The sequence below is a fragment of the Leptosomus discolor genome, chromosome 13 (assembly GCF_034619465.1).
Source record: "Leptosomus discolor isolate bLepDis1 chromosome 13, bLepDis1.hap2, whole genome shotgun sequence".
NCBI classification, from domain to species: domain Eukaryota; kingdom Metazoa; phylum Chordata; class Aves; order Leptosomiformes; family Leptosomidae; genus Leptosomus; species Leptosomus discolor.
Window position 1 is genome coordinate 22,140,056 of NC_141403.1, and position 25,679 is coordinate 22,165,734.

Consider the following 25,679-nt stretch of genomic DNA (forward strand, 5'->3'; position numbering starts at 1 on the left):
ATTGAATCCAGTCAAATCTGTTCAGCTGTGTGAAGCCAAACTTCACAACATTTTTTCCACTATTCTTGAAGAGTTTTTTGTTGGCCATGAATCTGCTACCGTCTGTGACCTTTACAACTTCCCTGAGATTCCATCAGCCTTCCTTTGGACCAAATCACAGTATGTGGCAAACTATCAGGATAAGATAACATGAAGACGCAAATCTTGATGAGGCAGTCTTAGAATATCATCTAAATCAGCCTCTCCATCTGTCTTCTTTTCAAGCAATACTTGAATTTGCATAAAAGAAATTGTAGGCACCTAAATTATTCAGAATTTGCTTTGATACATTGACAGAACCGATCCATTCTTCTTCCAACCCAGGTTATTTCTAGTCAAGACCAGCCACCCAAGTTATCTCCTTGCTGTACAATCAGCTGACTTGTGTATCTCTCACACTCAACACAAACTTAATCTCTCACAAAATATAAGGTAAAACTTTCTGTCTTCTTTAGGAATATGTTAAGACAAGGCATCTGAAAGGTGGTATAATGGAATAATCTCTTGAACTTTTTAGATGTTGTGCGTTGGATTTATACATCAACTTTGGGAGAGGGAGCAGCGCCACAACCATCTTTTCACCCAGCTGAAACATCTCATTTCCAAGATCAAGTCTACCAGTCATCAGCAGTGGACACTGGCTAAGCTTCCTAGAGGGACTGTTGTGATTCCACAGTAAGTGACCTATATGTCTGTTTTGTCTTGGGTTTTTTGTTTGTTTGTTTGTTTTGGGTTTTTTCCCCCAGCAATATTTCATGAAACCTCTTAATCCATACAAGAGGAGGGATTGTTCAGGGTGTTATATAGCTAAAGCAGTATAATTGTAAATTTAAATGTCTGTTCTCTTGTGCGGAAGGCAAAGGAGTTTCAACCCTAGAAATATACAGATGTGATTATTGTATTTTTAGAAAGGAGCTTAGAACGTTTTGGGATTGGCCATGAACACTCATAGCACCATATTTAATGAAATTGTGTTTCTCAATGGAATTCTCAAAGTGGAAATATATGGACCTTCTGAGGAACTTATTTCCTGCATTACTGCACACATTTGATGACTACAGTTGGTCTCTCTCCAGCAGTTCCCTGTCCCTCTTGAAGTGAGGGTCCCAGCACTGGACACAGCACTGCAGACGTGGCCTCACCAGGGCAGAGTAGAGGGGGAGGAGAACCTCCCTCGACCTGCTGGCCACACTCTTCTCCATGCACCCCAGGATGCCGTTGGCCTTCTTGGCCACAAGGGCACATGTCTGGCTCATGATCAACTTGTTGTCCACCACCACTACCAGATCCTTCTCCACAGAGCTGCTCTCCAGCAGGCCAACCCCCAGCCTGTACTGGTGCGTGGGGTTATTCCTCCCCAAGTGCAGGACCCTGCACTTGCCCTCATTGAACCTCATGAGGTTCCTCTGCCCAGCTCTCCAGCCTGTCCGGGTTTCGCTGAACGGCAGCACGGCCTTCTGGTGTGTCAGCCACTCTTCCCAGTTGTGTGTCCTCACCAAACTGGCTGGGGGTGCACTCTGTCCCTTCATCCAGGTCATTAATGAATATGTTGAGTAAGACCAGACCCAGCACTGACCCCTGGGGAACACCGCTAGTCACAGGCCTCCAACCAGACTCAGCACCACTGATCACAACCCTCTGAGCTCTGTCCTTCAGCCAGTTCTCAATCCACCTCACTGTCCACTCATCTGTCCCGCACTTCCTAAGCTCACCGATGAGGATGTGATGGGAGACATTGTCAAAAGCTTTGCTAAAGTCGAGGTGGACAACATCCACGGCTTTCCCTCATCCACCCAGCAGTCATGCCATCATAGAAGGCTATCGGGTTGGTCAGGCATGATTTCCCCTGGGTGAATCCATGCTGACTACTCCTGATAATCCTCTTCTCCACCTGTTTAGAGATAACAGCCAGGATGAGCTGTTCCATCACCTTTCTGGGGATGGAGGGGAGGCTGACTGGTCTGCAGTTTCCCGGGTCCTCCTTCTTGCCTTTTCTGAAGACTGTAGTGACATTGGCTGTCCTCCAGTCCTCAGACACCTCCTGTCCTCCGTGACCTGTCAAAGATGATGGAGAGCGGCTTAGCAATAACATCTGCCAGCTCCTTCTGAACCTGCAGTTGCATCCCATTGGGGCACATGGACCTGTGTGTGTCTAGTCGCCCCTAACCCAGTCCTCCTCGACCAAGGGGCAGTCTTCCTTCCTCCAGACTTCCTCTCCTACCTCCAAGGTCTGGGATTCCTGAGGACCAGCCTTAGAAGTAAAGACCAAGGTGAAGAAGGCATTCAGTAACTCCGCCTTCTCCGTATCTTCCATCACTAGGACACCTGCCTCATTCACCAGGGGGCCCACATTTTCACTGGTCTTCCTTTTGCTACTGATGTATTTGAAGAATTCCTTCTTATTGTCTTTGACGTCCCTATCCAGACTATTCCAAACAGGCCTTAGCCTTCCTCGTTGCATCCCTGCATACTCTGATGATATTCCTATATTCCTCCCAAGTGGCCTGTCCCTTTTTCCACATGTTATAAGCCTCCTTCTTCCCTTTGAGTGTTTCCAGGGAGAGCTTGATACACTCCAGGTCCTCCCTCACATAAAGAGCAACTCCCCCACCTCACCTAGCTGGCCTGTCTTTCCTACAGAGTACCTAGCCGCCCAGGACAGCATTCCAATCATGTGAGCTGTCCCACCCTGTCTCAGTAACCGCAATGAGATCATGGCCCTGCGACGTCCAGCTCTTCCTGCTTATTCCCTGTGCTGCGTGCGTTGGTGTATAAGCACCGCAGGAAGGAGTTGAGCATATAGATTTCACCCTCGAGGGGTGGTAGGCCTTTTGCTTCTCAGAAATACAAGTGCGCTGCCTCACAAGTACTAAGCTACTACCCCCAGGCACCACTCTGGCAGGCCCAGATACATCCCTGTGCCCCTTCGAATCTAGTTGAAAGCTCTGTCAATGAGCCCTGCTAACTCTTGTCCTAGGACCCTCTTCTCCCTGTAAGATAAGTTTCTCCCGTCTGTTGACAGCAGGCCTCGTGTCTTGAAGATCAATCCAAGATCAAACAAACCGAAATCCTGCTGGTGGCACCAGGCTTGGAGCCAGACGTTCATCTGCTGGCTCTTCCTGTTTACCACCTCATCATTCCCCACAGCTAGAGGCATAAAGCAGAACGCAACTTGCACTCCCAATCTCCTGCCCAGTTGTCCCAGGGCCCAGAAATCTTTCTTCACTGCCTTAGGATTTCTTTGCACAACTTCATCACTGCCTACCTGAAAAATCTAAAGAGGACAGTAATCTGAGGGCCATACTAGGGAAGGAAGCTTCATCTTGACATCCTTAACCTAGGCCCCAGGCAGACAGCAGACTTCCCTACGTAGCAGGTCTGGCCTGCATATTGGGCCTTCCACTCCCTTCAGAATCAAGTCCCCTACAGCAAGGACCCATCTTTCTTTCTTTTTATCGAACGTTTTGATGCGAGGTGTACTCCATCTTAGCCGTGGTGACATCTCCAAGCTAGGTGAGCTGTCCGCTGTGTTCTTATGTGGTTCCCCTTGCAGAAGATCATACCTGTTACACCCGGGCACCTGGGAAGGTGGGGTAGTCACTGGGCAGATGCACCTGCTTCACCCGTAGCGCCGCGCAGGAGTTTTTTGCCATTGCCCCCATCCGCCAAATCACCACATTCAGTTGGGCAGAGAGAGGACAGGGAGTTCTCTGTCGCAGGGGTTCTGTCCTCCTGCTGGGGTTCTAGCATGGGAGTCAAGGTACGGCTCCAAGCGTCTATCTCCCTCTCACATTCCCTGAAAAAATCTGATTAATCCCCGATTAATCTTTTTAACTTCTCCATTGTTTCAAACACTCCACAATTATTTGGGGATGCTTTTGCAATAGAAGTTTAATGCTGCTGATGACGTGGGAGCCATTGGGCGTTTCCACTCTGGCAGAGCCATATTTATTTATTTTACTTTATGAATTTCCAGGCAGCAGCTAACAACTTTATTTTGAATGCTCCATTTTAACTAGCTGGGACATACCCCTCCTTGCACTGCACAATAACAATATTTTATATTGTGGATATGTATCTACTGTGACTAATTTATCTTTCATAGATGGCTGCCCTTTTTTCCACGAATGTTTTTGAGTCTTGACTTACCTACACCATTCCTGCGTACACAACAGTGCAGAAAGTACATGGCTAATGAATTTACATTGTATAGATTTTTAATAATGGAAAGTTATCACCCAGAAAAACTTACATTTCAATGTACTTATTAAAGTGTTGACTACAAAGGTAAATAATTTTTGTGGCTGCTTCTATAAAAAAAAAGAATAATTTTCTGCTAGCGTGAATATTTTATTAGTATTACTTTTTGACGAGATACCAGTCAGTCTACTGCCGTGGCCTTCACAGGGTTTGATGGGAGTTGGCCAACGTGTTGGCCTGCACACGAGCTATCTGTAGACCATCAGTGAAACCAAGGCCAATGGCCCTTGACTCCCATGCGATGAGCATTTCATTCACACGGCGACCACTTCCAGAAACTCTAGCTGAAGTCATGAGTTTGCAAATCCTTGGGAGACGGCCTGAGCAGAGCCAGGTCAACCTCGTGGGCAAGAGGAAGACTGAAAGCTGTCCCAGGAAGATGGCAGGGAGCAGGTCCCGGTGTGCTGAGGATGGGATCCAGCATGACCCCACACGCCTCCACTGCAGTGAACCTCCTGCCACGACCTGCCTTCTGCCTGCTCCGGCCACGGAGCCACACCAGGTGTTTCGGCAGTGGAGAGCCACCCATGCCGCTGACGTGGCCGGTTGCCTTGGTCCTTGTGGTATGGCTGTGACCCGCCAGAGCAGAGGATCAACTCTGTTTCCATCTTGTGTCCATTGGAAAACATCTGCCATCACGGTAGCTGTAAGGGCTGTGTTCTCTGCTCGACATGGAGACGTCTGGTAGACATGGCTCAAGGCACTGACCTACAGAGAGGCACCTTCCATCAGACTATGGCGCCTTCCAGCGCTATGGGCATGACACCGCCATGCTCCCAGGTGACGTCACCGGAGGGGCATCTGCTGGGGTGTCTCCCCCAGGACTGAAGCCCCAGCTCCCATGGGTCCTTGCCAGAGCACCCTGGCCTCCTGGAGCCCCAGCCTCGCCATGGCCACCAGGCCTGGCTGTGGCGCACCAGGGTGGGGAGGTGTGAGCCATGCGTGCAGGTGCCAGGTGGGGCCTCCTCCAATGGGAAGCCTGACTGCCAGGCTCACCTTGCCCTACTGGCTGCTGGAGGTGGGAGGGGCCTCCAGCCAGCAGCGGACACAAGTGAGGCTTCCCTCACCATTCCCTGCAAATCAGGATAGAGCTGCTGGGTGGTCAGGTGGTGACCTCATGTGATGAACACGGTGTCATGGGGCTCCTCCCACCCCACGATGACGTCACGCCTCCAGCTCTCGCGAGAGCCCTCAGTGGTGCCCCTTGGTGGGCGCAGGCGACGGGGCAGGTAATAAGGCAGGTGAACCCCGAGGCCGGAGGGGCCCCCCCCACCTGAGGCCCCGCCCCCAGCCGCGCCCAGCTCCTCAGGGGAGCCAATGGGAGCATTAGCCCAAGTATCTTCCCATTGGCTGACTGCCTGGCATGCAAATGAGCCCCGACGTCACTTCCTGGGATAAATCGAGCGCCATTTTCTCTTTCTGGGTCTGGATGAGGTGCGGGCGGAGGCCGGAGGGCGAGCGCGGGGCGGCGGGCGCTGCGCGCGGGGGCTGAGCCGAGGTTCGTCCCGGGCTCCAGCGATGCTGCCGCTGCCGCCCTCGCGGGGCGCGGAGTGAGCGCGGCAGCAGCAGCAGCAGCAGGCGGCGGAGGAGGAGGAGGAGGAGGAGGAGCCGCGGGGCGGGGCGGCCGGCACGGCGCGGCGCGGGAGGGGCGCGGCGGCTGAGGCGGTTGAGGCGGCGGCGGCGGCGGGGCCAGCGCCGTGAGGAGCGGGAGGTGGAGGCTGCGGCGTGGGCCCGCGACCCGGCAGGCGGCGGCGGCAGGAGTGACGGCGGCGAGGCGGCGGAGCGGCGGCGTGCTCCCCCTGCAGCCCGGCCGGGTAGGTGCAGCGGGGTGAGCCGGCGGCGACCCGCCCCGAGGGGCGCGGAGAGGCGGAGGTGCCCGGCGGGGGCAGGGCGGCTCCGCGGACGGGGGTGCTGTGCCGCGGGGGCCAGCCCCGGCGGCTGTTCATACCGCGGCTCCAGCGCGCCTGGCTCGCCTGGACGGGCTGCTGGGAACCCCAGACCCCGCTTCGCCGAGGGCTAGTGGACGGGCGAGCAGGCTCCCAGCCGTGCCGCGGCGAGGAGTGGGGCCGCGTCGTGTTCCCTTTTCGCAGCGGGGGAGTTCCCGAGCCTCCCGGCCCGTGCTGAAGGCCCCGCGGTGGCTGGGCCGCTCCAGGGGGCCCGGCCGGGGGCGCCTCCTGTGAGGCCCGAGGCTGTCGGCGCCCCGGCGATCAGCGGCCGGCCGGGGCCGCCGGGCAGTGCCGGTGCTCTGGAGAGCGGGCCGGGTGGCGGGGCGCGGAGGGGGCAGGGCCGCGGGGGCCCTGGCTGCGGGGTCTGGCGGGCGGGCTTGGCCGGAGGGCGGCGCGGTCCAGGGTGGGGGTAACCCCTGCCCGGGTGTGCCCGGATCGGAAGGGGTAATTAGCCTAATGAGGCGTTTTAACACGGGGCAGACTCGCTGCTTTGCGGCTAGTTGCTGAACAGCCGTTTAGGGCCGCTTTTTTTCCCCTGATTTCTGTCCATCTTCAAGCGATGGAGTATCTAAGGAACCCACTTAACAGGTTGTCTGAAAGTCCGTGTGGGTGAAAAGTCTTAATTACTTCTAGGCAATACTAGGATTTGAAACAGTTTATGGAAAACTATAACGTGCTTGGGAATAGTGTGTGTACAAAATTAGAATTAAAATGTTAATGCAGTGCAAAATAGCGTTGGATGTTCTTGCGGTACTTCAGCAATGCATAAATTTGAGAAAATAAAAAGTTTATGAATAATGTAAAGAAACATAACCCGTACAATGCAAATCATTAAAACCATTTGAATGTGCTTGCCCTGTGCTAGAGAGCAAGTAATGGGAAGTTCTTTTTATCCTGATTTGTAAGTGGAATAAAGGATAGGTGTTTGACTTTTGCTGCAGTGGTTCATAGTGCTGTGCTGTCCAAACTGAACCACTCCCTTTCAACTGGTGAAAAGTTGTCACAGGTGAACTATTGTGGGGGAATTGCTTGTTTTCCGTAACAGTTTTTTATCATCGAAAATACTTGTTTGAAAGTTTTCTGTCATCAAAGATATATGTTTGAACCTCTAAAAGTTTTAAAGACTTGTAATGAAATACTTATAAAGGCTCACTCTTGGGATCCCTAACCCAATCTACCTTCTAGAAATGTTAGTGCTCTTCTCAATAGACTTTTGGATTATTTTTGAACAAGAAAAGGGGATTTCTTTAAAGCAATATTTAGACAAACTGTGTGTAATAAATATGCCGTTATAAGCTATAATAAGACCCGTAACTCTAATAGTTCATGTCATGAAAGTTTTGTAAAAAAAGAACACCAACAAAAAAAACCCCAACCAAACAAAAAAAACCCCAAAATAACCCCCCCAAATTATAACAAATCTTCGGACACAATGAAGAGCACACAAACAGTTTTATAATACCTTATGTTTTACCACTGGGAACTCCTTGGTTTGGGTTAAGTCTTGCTGAACGCTGGTAGAGCTGCTTTGTGTTTAAACACTACAGTCCTCCTGCTGAAACCTGTAGCACAGCCTTATTATTTTCAGGTCTGTCCCCTCGCTGAATTACTCAGGTTGTGGGTTATCTGTGCTCTGGGCTGTTCTGTGCATCTCTGTGAAACGCCTTTTTGAGTCCTACCAGGCGGACGAGGGCAGTACGGATGCAGTTGTACTTCTTCCTAGAGTAGCTGGGCTCTGTGTGGGACCCCTACTCACAGAGGGTGATGAGTCCTGTGGGATTCGAGTAGGCTCCACATGGATGCTCAAGTCGTCTAGAATGGGTGTGGGACCTGCTGGGTTCAGTCTCTGGCTAATGCTGGTCCCCAAGGGAGTCAAGCTCTGTGAGTCGCGGTGCTTTAGGAGGGCTCCAGGAGCTAGAAGGGTGTAGTCCCTTCCTCTCTTCTCACTAGGCTCGGAGACTTGATTGTGCGTCGCAGTAGTTATTTAAACCACAGAAGCTGAAGTTAGTGATCTAGCTTTGTTTGACTTGGCCTTTTTGGGGAAGGTGCAGGTTGATATGTTGTAGCTTCGTCTGTGTGATTGCTGCCGTAATGCTGTCTGCTTGTTAGCTGCGACTGAATGGTGGCCAGCCTTGCGTTGGGGTAGGTGACTGCTTTAACAGCTTTGTGACTGTGAGGGATCTAGAATTTGAGACCCCTAAAGGTTTCTGATTTAGTTGCACTAAAAAATTTTTTTTTTTTTAACCTGAGATTTCTATCAAGTTGCGCTTGGACAGGAACTGGAATTTAAGAAGATAAAGTAGCATTATTTTGTTGACCAGAACTATTAGTAAGTTTTATTAATCTAGGTTTTTTGTAGTCAGTTTAATTTTAATTTACAACAAATGAAATAATAAACAAGAATAGCATCCATTCTAATCAATTGACTGTTTTTTCTTTCCAGGAATCAAATCTTTCAAAGCTGTTCAGACACGTAGAGATATTGATAGGAAGCTATATGCATTTCTTCTCTCTCCCTCCAAACGCTGGATAAGCTTTGATGGTGCCAACGTACTGTTAAATCCAGTTAGGCCTATCTCAGAAGGCACAGATAAGAGTCCAGGGAATGGAACCATCCGTGTAGTATGCTGTTGGGCAGATATCCAGGTATGACTTGGTGGAGGGCTTGTAAGCTTATCAGAAACAAAACAAAATCTATAAGAGTAAAATTTGGCATGGCCAAGCTGCACTCACATTCTTCTAGGCAGTTTCTCAGTGTGCCTGTCTTCATAGCTGCTGTCTTTGCTGTCCAGTGGTGGTCTTTAGATTCTGAGAATTAGCAGATCGCGTGCTCTCATTTGCTTGTCAGGAATGAAGCAGTTGTTACTGTTATTTTTTATAATTACAGATAAAACAGATAAAAACTGTTATAATTACAGATAATACTGAGTTATCAACTTCTAATGGGTTTACTAAAATGAAAATTAAGAATTCTTTATGGGTGCTTGTCAGCTCGGATAACTGCTGAAATACAAGTTGGTGAACAAACATTTGAAAGTACTTCCAACCCAAATATCCCAAAACTTGAAAGTCTTTATAAAAATCTCTCCACGAGTTGCTAATGTCAGTTTACTAGATAAAAAAGGCATAGAAACTAAAAATTATTGAATTTCCAAAGCAGATAATGTGAAAGGACAAAATTCCGTAAGCCTTTCATAATTTCCCTACTATAAGCAGCTCTGTGAGCAAGAGACTAGTGAAGGCCAACTCCTAGGGACTCACCTGGAGATCTGGCTTCTGTGTAGGTTCCCTGGTTTCTAACTAAGGTTACATTGCGACGTTTTTCTCTGTAGATTTTTTAATAGACCTTCTCTCTGGCTGCCTGTTTTCATGAAATCTCTATAAATGCCAGATTACTTAGTTTACTGTCAGATTCTGCTGGATGTGTTTGCATGCACGTGGAAGGCACATGTGTGCATCTTCCTTGCTCCACCTCCGTACCAGCTTCATATTTAATTTGAGTATATATGCCTGGTTTCCTTAGGAGCACAAACGAAAACGATGCTCATTTGATGTAAGGAAAAAAGCCTTTCCCTGCGAGTACAGTCCATCACTGGAAGAGGTTGCCCAGAGAGGCTGTCCAGCCTCTGTGGAGGTTTTCAAGACCTGACTGTCCAAGACACAGCATGCCCTGGTTGCATTTCATTGCTGAGCCTGCTTTGAATAGGAGGCTGGACTGGGTGTCCTCTGGAGGTACCTTCCGAGGGGAATGAGTATTGTCCTAAGTAGCAGACTAAAAGGAAGGCAAATGGGAACTTTCCATTCTGCGGTGACCTCTCACTTTGAAGAGGTGAAATGTTAGTATTTTTTCTTTTTCAGCGCAGAGAAATTCTAGTCAAGCAGAGTTACTTGGCAAACTAGTAGTATTTGTCTTTAACTAGTAAGGTACTGTCCAGACTGTTACTTGTTTAGGCTAGTATTAAAGTACTACAGTACTACAGGAAGAATTGGATTTATGACCTTTGTTGGAAAGCTGAATGTAGTTGGATGTTGTAATACGTGGTTACAAATGGTGTAGAAATGAAGGGAACCTTTAGTGGTGCATAAAACTCCCGTTTGCTGTATCATTATGGAGGTGTTATCTAAATGGACAGTAAATGCAGGCGTAGATTGACAGACAAAATGCCTGAGCAGGGTTGAATGACATTTTTAGAGTTGAATTTGGGACATCAGGTGCTACAGTGGTTCTCTTGTTTTGCTACTAACTTGCCTTGGTTCTGTTGATGAAAGGAACTGAGTGAAAGCTCCATGGGTTATCAGTTTCTTGGAAAACATAATTAAAGTAGTTTAAAATAAATTTTGTCTTCTAGGTAGCCTGTGTGGTAAAAGGATCAAGGTGCTTGGGCTGGAGTAACTCGGGTTTAAATTTACTGGAGTGCTTTCATGTTGAATTTGCTGGTTAATACCGGGAGGCGTACCAACAAAAGATTGTCGGTAGTTAGGCGTGGAACTGGAGTGCAAGCTAAAGCTTGAAGAATGTCCAAAATACCAGAGAAATAAATTAGCAGTAAAAGAGGATGAATAATAAGCTGTGTAGTCATTGGGGAATTAAACTCAGGGCTTGAATGAATATGCCTAGAAGGGTGAAATTTTGTAACCTTTATTGCTGGATACAGAGAATGTTAGCTGAGTAACAGTCTTGCTCCCAAGCAGTTTGTTTAGAGACCAGCTGAATAGTCTTGCACGTGATACAGAAATACACATCTTTTTTGGATTAAAGACTAGCTACTTGAAAACTACATCATTTGTATTCAAGTTTCTTTCCTTTTTTTTTTTTCCTTTTCATTCTTGTTGTTGTGTTTCTTGCTTTTTCCTGGATTAATGACTTCCATTTCAGAAAGGTTACTGGTTAAGAAAACTCTTGAGATATATGGATGTTACATGCTATACCACCGTTGTAGACTAATGTTTCTTTTTTGTGAGATAGACATGCCTCAAGAAATGTCTGCTTCACCTTCTCGGTAGCATCAGTGTGTATCAGTTAAAGGACTGAAATGGAGGAACGGTTTCCAGTGGAGCCTAACGTGTTGAACCACCTTCTGGCTGATCTGAGCATGGTGACACCCTGTCAGCTCTGTTCTTGCCTGCAGTGGACCATGGGGTTGGTGCACATAACCTGCTGTCGTAGAGGGACTGCTCACAAAGCTTTAACCAGAGACTGTACGAATTCCCGGTTGACTTTGGTTTAAAACCAGGGTTTGACGTCTTAGTTAGTTTTGCTCCTTGGATTTTGATAGAATGCCAGACTAGTTACTCTGATTTATTCCATTCTGTATAGGTTCCTGTTCCACACCTATCCCAATGGTATCAGAATGTCTTCCAGACTTCTTACCGATAAAAAATTTTAGAAAACAAGACTAGCATCTGTCAAATGGGGCTCCCTCTCCATTTCTCTCTACACACCTTTCCTTTGGGGGGAGAAGAAGAGGAGAATAGCATGTGAGTTGTTTGAATTTTAATTTCAAAAAACCTCAATTGTATGTTTTGTACGTAAATTAAGGGTTTGGGTTTTTTTTTATCTTGAGTGATGACATACAGAGTAGAAAAATTTCTTTGCTTTTGGTGAGGCTTAGCTTGTAGCTTCTCTCTTATGTGGGAGGGGTTTTTGCAACTGTTTACAGGAAAGTCTTGCCTTTCAAGGCAAAGATTTTACCTTCACAGTCTTTTTTTTTTTTTTTTTTTTTTTTCTTTTTTTCTTTTTTGGCGGGGGGGGAAGTACAGCTTTTCAAGACATTTGGGACCATCAAGACTGAAGTACTGTTTGGGGATTTTCTGTTGTGTGGTTGTTTTTTTTTTTTCTTCTTGTTAGAACTTGTCCTGGATGGATGAATTGTTTAGCAGTAAGGACTGAGCTCTTTTAAACTCTACTGGGTCCTCTGGCAGCTCTTTAAGAGCAAAGAAATACCTGTGAAGCTCCCAGTGACCTTTTTCAGTGCCGGGTAGTTTTGTTGTGTTCTGTGCCCATTTAAGTTTCTTAAATCTCAGTTCAAATTGCGTTTTGCTGTAATCTAGGGAGGAGGTGATAAAGGCACATACTTCCAAAGCTAAGCCCATGGGGATACCTTATGATGTCCTGGGAGCTGAAGATAAGCCACGATAAAAGCCTGGCTGCTGGGGAAGCACTAGGCCCTTCCTGGTGGTAGGTTCTAGGCAGATGGGCAGCCCCGCAGCACAGCAGCCCTTCCAGTGGGTGCCCCGCAGCAGATAATCTGTCTTTCCAGCCTGTAATCTTGCTTTAGTCTTTTCTGCCCTGTGTTGGACTTCAGCAGCTTGCTGGAGGGAGCAGGGTAGGATATAAATCCAGATTCTGGAGCAGGGGAAGGTGGTAGAGCTATATACACTTCTTCAGAGGAGGAGAGCTAAAAGCATACGGGTATTAAAAAAATTTGTCCCACTTCAGCGTGTTTGGCTATCAGTGTCGTACGTTAATTACATTTCATTTCTACTGCATTAATATTGTAGTTGCCTGTTTTCTGCCAAGGTCATATCAGCTTACAGCAGCAGAAACTTGGGCAGAAAATCCAGATTTTACTAGCAACCGTGTTTTAAGCATGAACGTACATGACAACAAGCCAAATTATCAAAGAGGCTTCTCATCTTGATGCTAACATTCAAGGTGAAAGATGTTGAATTCCTCCTTCTTAAATGAGGTTATAGTAATTTTCTGAATAGAACTTAGTAAAATTCCGGTGTTCATATTCTCTTAAAACCCCCCCCAAAACCCAGTATAGCTGCTATATAGGCACAAAGAGATCCGAAAGAAAATCTTGGAACTTTGTTTAGATAGAAGACATGTGAAGGGTTTCCCCGCCCCCAATCAGATTCTGTTTCCTTTAAGAGGAAGCAAGTGATCCTACTAGGAAATATTAATGAGACCAGTTCTTTGGCTTAAGGCTTTTGGGTTTTCATGTTTAAGAATACATTTTTCAGACTTTAGTTTTTGTTGTAATACTGTTGAGTGCAAGTGCCTGTGTTCAAGTATTCCATCGCTGTTTGTGTTTCTTTTTCAGGCAAAGTGCAAAATGTTTCAAATTCCTGTTCAAAATCTTGATAATATCAGGAAGGCTCGAAAAAAGGTGAAGAGCATTCTTGCGGACCTTGGGCTTGACAGCTGCAGGGAATTGTTGAAGGTAAAGCATTTGAAATAATGTAAACCAATCTGAAACATAAACCCTTAGAAAATATATCACTTTTTAGTGTATGTATGTTACTCCTCTGCTATAGGTCTTTATGATGGGGTCTTTGCTGGAAGGATTACTTGTGACTGACTACTCATATGCCAGGGGTGGAGTTTAGTGTTTTGGTACATAACATTGAAAGAAACTGTCTTTCTCAACCAGATGTGTTATAGATGGTGCTGCATATTCTCTGCTGGTAGTATTTCAAGAAAAAAAGGAAACAGTACGGCTTTAGGAAAAACACTGCAGACTAGTGAAGTGTTATTTATGTACTACACGGCAACTTTTTTGTGATTCTTTTAAAGTCACAAGCAGGTGAAGACTCGAGCCGACTCAAAGGCATCCCATCACGTCAAGCTAAGCTTCTGAAGGATACAGAAATGGTCAGCTTTTCTGAAAAGGGACAAGCAATTAGGCCCAGTAATTTTGTTGCAGGCCTTTAAACTTTGTGTCCGGGGAAAAATACCAAACTTGTCTTGCGGAGCTGTAGGTCCGGTCTGCATCTGAAAATCCCATGTGAGGGTACTGGGGCTGTCAAGTACCGTTGTTGCCGCTGTCAGGGAGGGCGTTGTGCCACAAGCAGGAGGGATCCCCACCGTCAGCTTGGCCAGCCTGATGGCAGGAGCAGTGCGGATGCAGGGATGCGCCTCGGTGACCACACAGGGGTGTGTTCCAGCCAGCTGGTGCAGAGGCTCTTCTGGCTGTTCACTATGTTCATCTCTTCACATGGAGCGGAGTTAATTCTCTGTAGGGGTGCTGCTGTGCCTCTTGTGGTGTTTTGTTCTGAAACTGTGTGAGTAAACAGTTGGAAAAAATGCTGAAGATCTACATGCATAACTAATTCTGGAACATTCTTGGTTATTGCACTTGAATGGTGTTTGATATATCTAAATAAATGTCATAAGAGCTCAGGGAAAAATGTATTTGCCTAGTGATTTCCATTTTCAGACTGTTTTTATTGTGTTGTGTATTGTTTTGTAAGTAACCCTCTTAAGTCAGAAGCTGTTCTGTCCTGACCCTTTGAAGTAGAAATGTTTTGATGGTGCTGATTTTTTTTTTTTTTTTTTTCCTCTGAAATTGATTGCAGTCTGAAGTTTTTGATCGCAATATGGGGTTTAGCGGTGAATGAGGAATAAGGTGTGTTGGGTTGGGTTTTTTTGGGGGGGGGCGGGGGGGGAGGAGCGTGTGTGTGTGTTTTTTCGGTTTTGTTTCATTTTTAATAGATGGTGGTGGTGGGGAACCCAGTGAGCATTTCCACACTGGAAAGAGCTCTGTCGGCTAAAAAAATTACAGTTTTAATTTTTTGCGAATAATTAATTCTCCCTCAGCCAAGTTCGTAACTTCAGTTTGTTTTTTTTCCAGGCAATCCGGGGCTGGTTTTGATATAACTTTAGCAGCAAGAAGAATGGGTTTTAGAACTTGATTTGTACTTAGCTCATATGATGATTTTTGGTAGAATAGGGTTTGTGATGTCTTAATAGTGAGAAGTAGCTTAAGTTGGTGGTGTGTTGTTTTGTGTGTTGTCCCCCCCCCCAATATTAAGATTGATTTCTGGACATTGTCCTTGTGAGGAGTCTGAACAATTTAGGAAACAGTATGAAATGGTATGATAGAAACTTGACCTGCCATCTGGTCTTAAAATTGGTCTTAAACTGTTCTAATAAGCAGTTTGTGAGGAAGGTGAAGGAATTTCACGCACTACTAGTATCTCTTTGTAGCTTGGAGACCAAATGGATTACTTTTTAGGCTAAAAGTTCTTAATTGATCTATGCTAGGAAGAAAACATGAGCCTTTTGTGCTAGATTACTAGTTTGATTTTTCAAAGTAGTACTTTTAAGTACACTGTAATGTCAGACTTTTCTTTACTAACGTATTTTAGCTTCTTTAACAGGTTGTGATCTTTAGTTTTCATTTAAACTGAGCATTTTATCTTTTTTGTTCTGGCAAACAGTGATTGTTTTAACACAGAGGGGAGAGCAGTTCTTTGTTTTCAAATGTTTTTCTCTTAAACTTAGAAATACCCACTATACATCGGGATTAATAGGGCTTCTCGGAGGGTTTTCATTCTCTTCTCAGTATCTTTGCCCTTTTCCTGTTTTCCTCTCCTCTTTGAAGTGAGAAATGTGGTAAGGGCATAGCAAGTTCCCTGACCAAAGCTTGCTTCTGGGGTGTCAGTGTGGATCTCTGTTTAGAGCAAGAGGTCAGAACAGCCGTTTCCAGCACTAACAGTAGTGGTAGGAACGGTTGTTTTTGTCAGTGAATATGGCTCTGTAGGAAAGGGCTGTTTCAGCAGAATGATCTCGACTGACACACACATTTGGCTTGTGGGAATCTGGTGTTCAAGTCTAGGAGCCTGAGAGTACTCAAACCAAAAGCAGAACGAGTTTGGGGTAGGCCATCAACTTCAAGAAAACTTTTCACAGTGTTTAATTCACTCCAGTGCGTTTGGCTGAAGAACTGTTAGTAAATACTGAGTCTCTGTTTTCTCTGTCAAACATATGTAAGAAAAGCATGGTGTTCTCTAGGGCTGTGGGACACTTTCGAAGGTGGTGGGGTTTTTTTTTTTTTTTAGAAGGTGTGGCTGGAGGGCAAATAGATGACTTGTTCAGTGTGGAGGTGTTGGTTAGAATGGAAGGGATTTGTTGTTGACCTGAGCTCTTCAGGATTCTCCTTGGGGAAACCTGATGGTTGAAAAAGATAGCAAGCTTATTGCAAACTAAGCTATATTTTTCTGAATTCTTGAGTAACTTAAATGAGATTGACTGGCATGACCCTCTGGCTCACTATAATCTGTTGTACACACAGCGATGCTCACAGTTGCACGGTGTGGACAGGAGCCTAGTGCAGGCAGAGCCTGCCTTCAGTAGGATCGTGTGTTTGACTGCTGGAGGCTCTGTTTCTTTTTGTTGCTCAATATATCCTGTGTTGCTTGTAAATGTCATGTAAATATTGCATTGTTTTTTTGACCACAAACTGTTAGATTTATGAATTCCACTTCTCTTGAAGATGATATAATCTTAAAAGATCTTTATTATCTGCTTCTGCTGTTCCAGTGGGGTTTGGTGCAGAGGTGAAAACATCTTGCCCTTTCTAAGCATCTTGCAGAATTTTGAATGAAGAGGAGTATGTGAAAGGGAAGGAGAATTTGAGGGGAGAAGTGATGCTGGTTTCTGGGGCTTAAGCCTGGATTTGTAGCCTGTGTTTCATCTAAGACATACTAGTGTGCTGTTGGAGCTAGCTTAGGGTCTTCAGAAGTGCCAAGCAAGCAGGAATCTAAGGGGTTTTTTTCATGAAGTTTGTGTTTGGATATGTGTGGGCCTCTGAGAAGAGTAGTAGCTGTCTTTGGCTTGAGGAACAAAAACTGCTGTGATGGGATCGATTAGAAGAATGCTCTAAGGAAAGCTGCTTACCCTGACATGGTTGTTCCAGGCGTGGTAATACTGTTGTTTCTGCAGCTTGAGGACAAATACCGCTGCTCTTTGAAATAAGCTTTGGGAACGTCTTCATTTTTCAAAGTTACAAGCATAGCAATGCTATGAAGACTTAACACTAAAACCTGTCGCAAAGTAAATCATAGTGGTGAGTTAAGAAATGGAAGTAAATAGTGAAATATTACAGATTTAGGAGGAGGAAGGTAGAGGGAGAAAATTCCTTTCAGTGTTCTCTGTAAACTTGGCTCGAAGCAATGGAATTAAAGTGTAAATATGTTCACTCCTAGATTATTTTCAGTAACTATGAAGTGTTCAGAATTCCTACTATATTATGAAGTAGTCATATGAACAAGTATTTGAGGTAAAATAAATCAAAGAGAGGTCAAAGAAGCAGTTTATTTGAACTGAGTTTTGAGACCTGTATCCGAATACTCCATGGACTTCCCTTTCATCCTCTAGGTGATTTTTTTTTTTCCTTTTTTTGTTTTCCTTGCTCTGTGTTGAGACTGTTTTTGCATTCAGAAGAGACTGAGAAAGCAGATTACTTCTTGTTTTCTTTTTTCTTTTAGAATCTTAAAAGTTTTGACCCAGGTGAAAAACACTTTTGTAACACTTCATGGAGTGATGTCTCTCCTTGGGAGTCTGTGGGCAAAAGGAAGGTATGTATATTTGTGGTAGAGATTCTGGGTGGGTGTGCATGTGGAGTCGCTGGATTTTATCACTTTTAGTAGTCCTGAAAAAGTTAAAATACACCTTTTTTAGTTAAAAAACCAACCAAACAAAACCCAAACAAAAAACCCAAAAAAACCCAACAACAAACCTTTAACATCTGTTTTCTAAGTGCTATTAGTCAGGAAATAATCTTTCGTTTCCACTGTGTTCTTCCCTGTAATGCAGGTGATTATAAGGACTATACGTGCTGTTCGTTGTCTTTAAGAATGCAACCTTGAACATCAGTATTTAAGATGTCACATTAATTAACGTTCTTTTTTAGCCTAATCTGATGCATAGTCTTAATATGCTTTTGTACACAACATGCCTGTTATTTCACTGGAGGGGTGAAAATGTGATTGCATCGACACGAGCGGATTAAGCTGAAATTATTAGCAGCTTGGGAGGAGGTTGCAGTGGAAGCCGTATTCCCGTTAGAATTGTGCATGTGAAGCAGCTTTTAGTTCTATACAGCTGGAATCTCGTGTAAAGTTAGGCTCTACAAGAAAGGCAGGGTTAAGATGAACAAACCAAAGGATTTCTGTAATGTTATATTCTAGCGAGTTTGGAAGATACTATGTGGAGCATAGGAGTATATCCAGAAGTAGTCTTTTCTCAGTCTTGCTGAAGAGCCCTAGGGCTCCTGATTGCTTCCATGACAAAGGCCTGTCAGCAGCACGTAAACAGCAGAGGGTCTGCTCTGTTCATCCTGAATCAAAAAAGACACGGTTCAGCATAGCGTGGTGGTGGTTTGCCAGGATTTTTTTTTAATCTGCCTTTACCGTTTAAAACCACCTGAGGCTGCCAAGTTGCAAAGCCCTCAGCACACAGGCTGACCAAACAGAGCCGCTCAGTCTTTGACAAACCCTCGTTTAATGGAAAGTGATGCCTCCTCCCTCCCCTCCCTTCAGGACCTTGGTCTGCTTTGACTCCTAGTTCTCCTTTCCTGAACTTGGGTTCACACATTTAAGGCTGAAGGTTCATCTGTTCATGTGGATTTGTGGGTGAGAGGGTCAAATGTGACTTGTTTGACTAGGTCCGTAGGACAAAATGCATCTAGCCTCTCAGCACCACCCCAGATAAGGCTTAGTTACCTTCAGTCAAGACTGCTTTTAGTTTAGGTGAATGGACTACCTACGTCCCGTTAATGGTTATGATGGTCTCTCTTTTTTTTAATTTTCCCATTTTCCTCCTTCCTTTTTTGTTTCTTTACTATGTGCATGGAAAACTTCACCCTTTACCAAGTCTCCTGGCTCCAGTCAGCATGTTGTCTGAACTCTAGTGTTGCTGATTTTGTCTGGTTTGCAGTCTGCTCCACCTTCTGATTAAAGAAAGAAATTCGATGTTGGGAGATCTTCTGTGTTGGGAGATGAGCAGGGGAGGTTCCCCCTCCTCCCCGGACATGAAGCAGGGAAGAGGAGGGTGAAGACAGAGCAGGTGAAGATTCCTGTCTAAAACTTGAGATGAAGGGGTTATTTTTTTCCTGTCTTCCTTCCACAGTGCTTTAGGAAAAGATTAGCCATTTCAGTGAAAACGGAAAAGAACTAAAAATCATGCACTAGAGAGGGAATCTTTTTTTCATAACCCTGTTGTCTGGAGAGAGACCGGGCAGAGAGACCTGATCCCTTACGAGAAGGGAGAAACAGACCCTGGCTCAGCTGGTCAGTATGACCAGTAGTATCTGTATATGTCCAAAAACCAAGAGTGGAATCTGATCTGATGCACTTCAGTGCAGAGTTTGTAACGTGTTGCTGTGGAACAGGTTTGCCAAGCTCTGTTGTTTGGATACTAAACTCGTTCCTATCCATTTTCTCTAAACAACCATGGTTTCTTGATGCAGATCACTCACATGTGTTGGCATCATGCTCCCTAGATATGGGAGAAAAGAAGTTGGTCCTTCAGGATGCTTTATTCCAAAGTTGTTGCCATAAAGGGAAAATAAGTTTTTTGAGCTGTACTGGAAACTCAGTAGGCTGGGAAAGATGTCTGTTTGGAGGAGTTGGTGATTTCTACCGTTAGTACTGTTTTTAGTTCTGGAAGAACTTTGGTTTTTGGAGGCTATTGTGTCTTTCTGCTTGTCTCTAGGTTGTGGGGAGTGTGAGACTACACAACGGAAAGTGTTACTGCGTTCTGGGGTATGTTCTTTGGAGTGGGACTGATGGAGTTTTCCTAAATGCTCTAACAAGCCTTTTTTTGGATTCCATTTGTACAGCTTAGGGTTGTATTGGTCAATCTCCAAGATGCTTCATTTTTCCTAAGTGGCTTAGAATTCTTGTTTTGTCAAATTTTCTGTAAAGCTGAGATGCAATTAGTAGACTGTAGGAGCACTTGTGAACATAAAAAGCAGCTTAGATGTGTATGCAAGGAGAACGTGCTGTCGAAATTATTTTCTAAGGTGTCCGTATGGAAGAGCTCCAGAAAACGTGCAGGCAGCAGACTTCCACATACTTCTGTTCTGCCAAAACAGGATTTTTGGGGATTTGTTGGTGGTGGTGTGTTTTTTGAGCTAAGTAGTGGGACTTCAGGATTCGTCCTAATTTTGTAGAACTTGAGGTACAGAAGTTTTTTTTTCTTTTGCTGAAGTCTCGTAATTTTTGCCTCCATTAAAAACCAAAAGATCTAAGAAGGCATAGAACATTATTTCCCCTGGACCTAACAGTAGTCAGGTACTGGGGTGGTTTCTTAGTGGTATACTGCAGTGCTTGTTTGTATGAGTAGTAAAAACATCTTTACTATGGAACAGTAAATTTATACAGCACTTGGGCCACTTACTTGTAGAGTGTCCTTGCTGCACCTGACAGCGATTGTTCAGACTTGACAGCAAGGAGATGCTGGCAGTGTGTTACACTGTGGTGTGAGTTTGGGGGGGCTGAAAGACCCAGACCAGAAATGGGGGCAGGTGCAGTAAAGAGGGTATGGGCCCGGTGTTTAAAAGCATCTAAGCTTTTCTAAGCCACAGACAAGCAATTAAAATAAGTGGTCACCCGATGTTCAGAGAGAAGGCAGCTTTTAATAATGCTCTGTGTGCTTCAGTCGTTCAGGAGTGTCAGCGGCCTTTCTTTACTCGGTGTACTTGAAAAGTGAGATTGAACTGCTTCTGATTTGCTGTGGTGCTGTTTACTAGCAGCTGAGACCAGACAGAGAGTGTAAGTAGAGGGTAACTCACTGATAACTTCACATACCTTCTTCATCAGCCTCAGCCAGCCAGGAGCTTTGTCAGACCCAATCCGTTGAATTTGGAGGTTAGACTTTTGGTTATCATCAGGAGACTCTTCTAGCACTGCTATAGTAGATGACACCTTCATGGCTACATGAAAGGACAAAAAACCACAACTGCACAAACTTTTGCTGGAGTTCTTAATAACGTGTCTGACGGGTATGTGAGTGATTCGCAAGGCTGGGTGCTGTAGTGGTGGAACAGCTTGTTCCCTTTGGATGATGTTTCCTAAGAGTTGGAAGTCAGGTGGAAAACACATCTGAGGGAACAGACAAGTTCCACTAGATGTTTGAGGGCGCAGATTTGTCACCAGGGTGTTGCTGTGACGGATTCTGTAGTTTTTGGCAGGAGCCAGGGTTCACTTCCTGGGAAGCTGATAAGAAAAAATGGTTGACAGGGCCACCAGTTTTTTGGAAAGAACAAATAACGTTCATATGGATACAAAAAGTAATGCTGTCAAGTGACGTGTAATTGAGGGAGCAAACTGCTGTTCAGTGGAGGATAGGTTTATTTTTACGCAGTTAAAGTATTTTCTGAGAAGAATGTATATGCTCGATAACAAGTGCTAGAGGAGATTTCTTGAAGAAATTACTGCGATGGGATGTCTGGTATGTTGAGATAATACAAAGAGGCCATTGCCGCTTTATATCATAAAACGGGGGTTTTATTCCTTTCACTTTCTGTTATTAATCTGGCTCCAAAAGAATGTTCTTAAAAAAAAAAAAATTAGTGTTTTGTGGCTTTGCTGGGAGAGGTACTTTTGGAGAGCTTTCAGTGAGGGGTAGGGTATTGAAATGCACAAAACCCCCACGCCCGTTCTCTCTCCCTTTCTCCAGTAGATAGGAGGTGGCCCTGAACTAAATAAAGCTTTAGAAGTGCCATGTTAAAAGGGCTGCTCTTCCTGATGGCGAAGGCTTCACCCTCTACGTACAATGGCTTACAAATTCTTCTTAGCTTGTTCTGGGATTCCCATGTTTAAAAATGGGCTTCAGAATTACTTCTTGTGAACTGGGGTAGAAATGAACTCACTTAAGGCTTCCTGATAAATTATAAAGAAGCAAAAAGAGCACGACTGTTTCTCCCTTTAAGTGTGTCATCTTTAGGTTTGCTATTCAAAACCAGAAGAAACTGAGAAGACACATGCTATACGTCCAGTGAAGGCATTTTTGGCAGGTGACAGTGCAGACTTACTTTCAAACAGGTAACAGGGATTTAGGAACTGGCAGTTTCTAAGTGGATGTTTTTGTTTTGATTGCAGAGATACAGAACAAAGCCGTACTGCTGTGGCTTATGCAAGTTCTCGTCCAAATTGCTTACTTCATTCAAGAATCACTTGCACCGTTACCATGAGGATGAAATGGACCAAGAGCTGGTGGTTCCTTGCCCAAAATGTGCATTTGCTTCTGATCCCAAAATAGTGGGAAAACACATCCGAATGTTTCACTCGTCTAATAAAAGAATACAGAACTATACAGTCAGCATTTTGGATGGCATGAAACAATTCAGGAGTGACATCATAAACTTTACATGTCTAAAATGTCACTTTACAGACACATTGTATTACAATATGAAGAAACACGTGCTGATGAACCATTTTCAAAACTTAATAAGTACGTATTTTGGCCAGAAACCTGATGAACATAAAGAGAATTCTGTTGAGCACTACTGTAAAAAATGTAATGCTTCTGCAAACAGCCAGGATTCTTTAATGTTTCATGTCTTGACAGCTGAAACACACCGAGACCTGGAGAACAAACTTCGATCCGTGATTTCAGAACATATTAAGAAGCCAGGACTTGTGAAGCAGATGTATATTGCTCCAAAGCCTCCCCTAGGTGTGACAGCGGCTGCTCCCTCCTCAGGGCCTGCCGCTGCCCCAGCAGGTCCTGCCCCAGCTCCGGAGTGCGTCCAGCTTGCAGTTCCACAGAATAATCAAACCCAGAGTGTGGTGCAGCCCAAAGCAGTTCAAAACACAGTCGGATCCCTGACTGTTCCAAGTGCCTCTGGTAGCCTTCCACAGACAACTTCTGCGCCGGCTGTTATCCCGTCACACGTTACTCTTGTACCTGGTAATCTTCCCGTAGGTCAGAGCAACGTTAATATTCAGCCGTCGCCTTCCCAGCCCATCATCGTTTCCCATGGGCTCCCCCTTAACCAGCCTGTTGGGGCTGGGGAGATTCCTCTTAATCATTCTGTCGGGACCGTGAATAGAGCGGTGGCCCCCGCAGTTCTTCCTCTCAACCAGCCTGTCGGGCCCGGCCTCTTCCCTATTAATCCGCCCATTGGTACTATCAATGGTCCGGTGGCCGCCGGGGCGCTGCCTGTTACTCAGCCTGTCAGCCCCGTGAATCGACCGGTTGCACCAGGAGTCCTCCCCGTGAATCGACCGGTTGCACCGGGGGTTCTCTCCGTCAACCAGTCGCTTGGGAATGTGAATAGACCCGTTGGTCCCGGCGTCCTCCCTGTCGCGCAGGCATCGGGCGTTCTCCAGCTTAACCAGCCTGTTGCCTCCGGGGTTGTTCCTGTCAGGCAGCCTGTCAGACCTGGCTTTCTTCAGCTTAACCAGCCAGTTGCCCCAGCAGTTATCCCAGTAAATCAGCCAGTCCAACCCGCAGTTTCTCAAAACGCGACCTTTTTGACTGCCGGTTCCATACTTAGGCAGTTGATTCCAACTGGTAAGCAGGTTAATGGGATACCTACGTACACGCTTGCCCCAGTTTCAGTGACTCTGCCTGTACCTCCTGGGGGTGGAGTAGCAACTGTTATGCCACCACAAGTGCCCATCCAGCTCATGCAGTCTGGGACGGTGACTCAGTTGTCCCAGTCACCGGCTAGCGCGCCCTCTCCTCCCGTGCTTTTAACGTCTCAGAATATATCACTGCAAGGCTCCCCCCCCAGTCCTGAAACCAGTCAGGCTATGAGACAGGCGAAGCAGTGGAAGACGTGCCCTGTTTGCAATGAGCTTTTCCCTTCCAATGTCTACGAGGTGCACATGGAGGTGGCCCACAAACACGATGAAGTAAAAAGGGAGCAAACCCCGGAACCTGACAAACTTGCAGCTTGCGCACCCTTCCTGAGGATGACGGAAAAGACGGTCCGGTGTTTCTCTTGTCAATGTTTTCTCTTTGAGGAGGAGCTCATGAAACATCTCTTGATGCATGGCTTAGCTTGCTTGTTTTGCACAGTTACTTTCCATGACTTGAAAAGCCTCGTGGAGCACAATAAAGTTACACACAACGGGAAGCAGCAGCTACACGCAGATTATAGCAACAGGGGGTTTCAGCTCAGTAGTGATGCTCAGGGTAACCTTGTATTTCCACACTTTGATTTCAATACAGCGTTACCGAAAGAAGACCTCGGTGAAAGAGAGGTACATTTGGCAGTGCTTGTTGGAGTCCCGCTCAATTCGAGGGTACTTGTCCCCATTTACATCAAAGTGAAGCCTCAGACAGCAGATGCGAACAACAGGTGCAACAAGAAAGTGTTAACCTGTCCCTTTTGCTTTGGTACGTTTGTGAGTAAAGAAACCTATGAAATGCATCTGAAAGAGCGGCATCACATAATGCCGACTGTACATACCATTTTGAAGTCTCCTGCTTTCAAATGCATCCACTGTTGCGGTGTGTACACTGGCAATATGACGCTGACGGCCATTGCTGTACATTTGCTGCGCTGTAGAAGTGCTCCCAAAGACAGCAACTCGAGTGTGAAGATGCAGCTTGAGCGGACGGAGAAGAAGGAGCTGCTGTTTGTGAACGGCGAGAAGCATGTCACCGTGCTGCTGAAAAGAAAGCAGTCGGATTCCTGCTTTGTTGCAGAAGACCAAAGGAGTAAGGAACAGCAGCCTCTGAGCTTAAGTACTGGCATAGCTCTGTCTCCAGAAAACGAGGTGAATGCAGGGGTAGTGCCTTTCAAACGACAGAAGGTCAATAGCAGGACTGAGGTGAAGAAGCTTCCTTCCAGTGAGGATCTTCGCATTCTCGCGGTTGATCCCAGACAGTACGATCACAATTCGTATGAGGCTCAAAACCAGTTTTTGACAGACTACTTTCACGAGAGGCCATACCCTTCTAAAAAGGAGATGGAAGTACTGTCCTCGCTGCTGTACGTGTGGAAAATTGATGTGGCGTCGTTCTTTGGAAAAACGAGGAATCTCTGCTTAAAGGCGATCAATAATCACAAACCGTCTGTGCTGCTGGGTTTCAGTATGTCCGAACTAAAAAATGTTAAGCACAGTTTGAATATAAAAGATGAACCATTAGATGTGTAAAGTAGCCTTTTATAACAGCTAAAAGCAGTCTGTAATTGCATACTTACCAGTTTAGCGGTTTATTGTATTATTTGTTTTAATTTGCATACTGGCCTGTTGAAGGGTGCAGTAGTACAGAAAGTCTCGTTCAGTTGTGACTGTTATTGTGAAAGGCACACGTAGTTGTGTATTTGAAAAAGCTAAAACCTTCAGACACATCTGGAATTTGTTTTGGCTTTTTACTTTTTCTGGAGTAGTGGGGTTTTTTTGTTCCGTTTCCTTTTCCTCCCCTCCAGGGTCCCATTACACTTTTTATACCACCATGTAAAACATTTGTCCTGTTAAATTTTATTTTATTGTTCTGCAATGTCGTCATCTTTTCTAAACAATAAAATGTATAATGTTGGTTAAAATACTGAGGTAAACTATGTGAAAAACATCTATTTGATTATTTGTGGGTTTAAGTCCTAATATTTTTTAGCCTATTTTTGTTTTATCTACTGAGGAAGTGATTGTAGCCTTTATATCTATTGCCCCTTCAAATTCCCAGTGCACTGGTAGCAATAAAATACATGGCAATCTTTTTTTTTTTTTTTTTTTTCCCTTTTT

General features: G+C 45.3%; 1 protein-coding gene across 4 annotated transcripts; it reads left to right on the forward strand.

Annotated features, from left to right (window-relative positions):
- The first annotated feature begins 6,082 nt into the window (after window positions 1–6,082).
- On the forward strand, window positions 6,083–25,495 carry ADNP2 (ADNP homeobox 2). Of its 4 annotated transcripts, none has more exons than XM_086472690.1 (5): window positions 6,083–6,113; window positions 11,563–11,723; window positions 13,295–13,414; window positions 17,463–17,552; window positions 22,080–25,495. In XM_086472690.1, exons 3-5 carry the CDS (start codon window positions 13,307–13,309, stop codon window positions 25,089–25,091), a joined length of 3,210 nt encoding a protein of 1,069 aa, XP_086328816.1. In that variant the 5' UTR covers window positions 6,083–6,113; window positions 11,563–11,723; window positions 13,295–13,306; the 3' UTR covers window positions 25,092–25,495. The 4 variants fall into 4 exon arrangements, with proteins under 4 accessions (XP_086328816.1, XP_086328815.1, XP_086328817.1 ...); XM_086472689.1 differs by lacking the exon at window positions 6,083–6,113 and adding an exon at window positions 8,874–8,891 and having other exon boundaries at window positions 11,212–11,723; XM_086472691.1 differs by lacking the exon at window positions 6,083–6,113 and adding an exon at window positions 11,369–11,385.
- Window positions 25,496–25,679: the final 184 nt, after the last annotated feature.

Excerpts from the sequence above, each read along its gene's own strand:
- ADNP2 (XM_086472690.1), top strand. The coding sequence starts at position 13,307 with ATGTTTCAAATTCCTGTTCAAAATCTTGATAATATCAGGAAGGCTCGA. Across the intron at positions 13,415-17,462 it reads GCTGCAGGGAATTGTTGAAG|AATCTTAAAAGTTTTGACCC; the intron begins GTAAAGCATTTG and ends TTTTTCTTTTAG. Across the intron at positions 17,553-22,079 it reads AGTCTGTGGGCAAAAGGAAG|AGATACAGAACAAAGCCGTA; the intron begins GTATGTATATTT and ends TTTTGATTGCAG.